Source organism: Solanum pennellii, chromosome 1, assembly GCF_001406875.1.
Source record: "Solanum pennellii chromosome 1, SPENNV200".
NCBI classification, from domain to species: domain Eukaryota; kingdom Viridiplantae; phylum Streptophyta; class Magnoliopsida; order Solanales; family Solanaceae; genus Solanum; species Solanum pennellii.
In genome coordinates, this window is record NC_028637.1 from 24,303,577 (window position 1) to 24,305,814 (window position 2,238).

Consider the following 2,238-nt stretch of genomic DNA (forward strand, 5'->3'; position numbering starts at 1 on the left):
TGAAGCTTATACTGTTATTATCTTTGAATAGCCATTTGATGTTTTTTCATCGGTGACCTTTCAGCAGTCCCAATTCCTACAATATGCTTACAATTACAACATTATTGTTGCAAAACTGTATAGGCATACTCTCTTTATTTTGAAAACTACCTTACGTATAACATACTATCTGCACTTGTGCTGCACTGCCATGAATATGTCCCTCACTTTCTAACCCATCACTGTTACCCACATTCCACTAAACAAGACCTTCGTGTCAGTCTTTAACCGACAAGATTTGATAGTTGAAAGAATGCTATTTTCCATTATCTTTTGAGTATATCTTATTTATCTCAATGTAAGTATAAGCATTATTCTTGAAATATTGAAAATCTGTAACCTAATCTATGAAGAGAAGATGAAGATGAATATGAAGAAGATGAAGGCTCATAGAGAAAATTGTTATTCAGTATATTACAGAAAAAATTGAATTCAATATTGGTTGTTACAACATATTTATAATGTGATTAAGTATAGCTAACTACCTATAATGTGCAAGTTAAGATGCTAACAACTAATTTCTAACTAACTTGATAAAAGACTAACTCACTAGTTATATTTACTTCAATGTCAATCAACCTATTCCCATTTCTTCACTCCCCCTCAAGCTGGCAGGTGCAAAAATGTTAAGCATCCCCAGCTTGCCAACTAAATATTCATGTTGTACTCTTGGAAGTCCTTTTGTCAATATGGCTTCTGTTTGATCCTTAGTTCCCACATGTTCAGTCTCTACTAACCCTTCTTGAATTTTCTGCCTAATAAAATGACAATCAATTTCTATGTGTTTTGTTCTCTCGTGAAACACAGGATTTGCAGCAATTTGTAATGCAGCTTTGCTATCACTGTAAACTTTAACAGGCATCTAAATTCCGCCTTCCAATTCTTTCGTTAGAGTTGTCAACCATACTACCTTAGCTACTACACTTCCCATACTTCTGTACTCAGCTTTTGGTGAACTCCTAGACACAGTGGTCTGTTTCTTCGACTTCCAAGAAATCAATGAGTCTCCATACTTGACCAAAAAACCTGATACCGACCTTCTTGTATTTGGGCATGATGCCCAATCTGAATCACAGTATACTACCATAGTATTAGATTTATTACTACTCATCAAAATTCCAAGACCTGGCTGTCTCTTGACATATCTAATCATCCTCATTGCTGCATCCCAATGAGATTTCTTTGGCTGCTGTAAAAATTGACTAAGAGTTTGTACTGAGAATGCTATATCAGGTCTTGTTAAAGTCAAATACAATAATCTTCCAATGCCTCTTTTATACTGTCCTACATCTTCTAACATGTCATCATCTTCCTTTCCAGTTAGGTTATCTAACTCAATCGCTGTCAACTTCTCATTCATTTCTAATCGTGTCCACGCAGGTTTAGCTCCCCCTAGTCCTGTTTCTGAGATTATCTCTAAGGCGTATTTTCTTTGGTTGATCAATATTCCTTTCTTTGACCTACTAAACTCCATACCAAAAAAATATTTCAAATTTCCTAAATCTTTGATCTTGAATGCTTTGTGTGATTCTTCCTTGGTCCTTCTGATCAACTCCAAATCATTCCCTGTTACCAACATATCATCCACATAAATAAGGATGATCACAATGCTATTACCTTCTCTTTTTATGAACAATGAATGATCCAATTTGCTCTATTGAAATTGAGAATGCAGCAAGGCTTCCGTTAACTTCACATTCCATTGTCTACTTGCTTGCTTGATCCCATACAAGGATTTAACAAGTCTACAAACTACGCCAGACTCCCCCTGACTTGGAAAACCTTGAGGCAACTGCATATATACTTCATCATGAAGATCTCCTTGAAGAAATGCATTATAGACATCAAGTTGATTAATATGCCAGTCATGTTGAGCAGCTTTAGACAGTATAGTTCTCACAGTAGCAATTTTAACAACTGGAGAAAAAGTCTCATTGTAATCAAGACCTTCCCTTTGATTATACCATTTTGCCACAAGACGAGCCTTAAACCTCTCTATGTCACCATTGGCCTGAAGTTTAACTTTATATACCCATTTACAACCTATAGGATGTTTCCGGGGAGGTAAAGAGACTAAGTCCCAAGTATGATTATCCTGCAAGGCTTGTATCTCAGCATTCATAGCATCTATCCAACGAGGGTCTTGTGAAGCTTGTTGATAAGAGGATTGTTCAACCACAGTGTTCAACATACTCAAAA

General features: G+C 36.1%; 1 protein-coding gene across 1 annotated transcript; it reads right to left on the reverse strand.

Annotated features, from left to right (window-relative positions):
* Positions 1 to 901: 901 nt before the first annotated feature.
* LOC107018765 (uncharacterized mitochondrial protein AtMg00810-like) lies at positions 902 to 1,618 on the reverse strand. Its single transcript, XM_027913103.1, has one exon. The coding sequence runs from the start codon at positions 1,616 to 1,618 to the stop codon at positions 902 to 904; it is 717 nt and encodes a 238-aa protein (XP_027768904.1).
* Between the last annotated feature and the right edge of the window lie 620 nt (positions 1,619 to 2,238).

What these genes read in the sequence shown, in the direction of transcription:
- LOC107018765 (XM_027913103.1), bottom strand. Translation starts at nt 1,618, where the DNA reads ATGTTGGTAACAGGGAATGATTTGGAGTTGATCAGAAGGACCAAGGAA.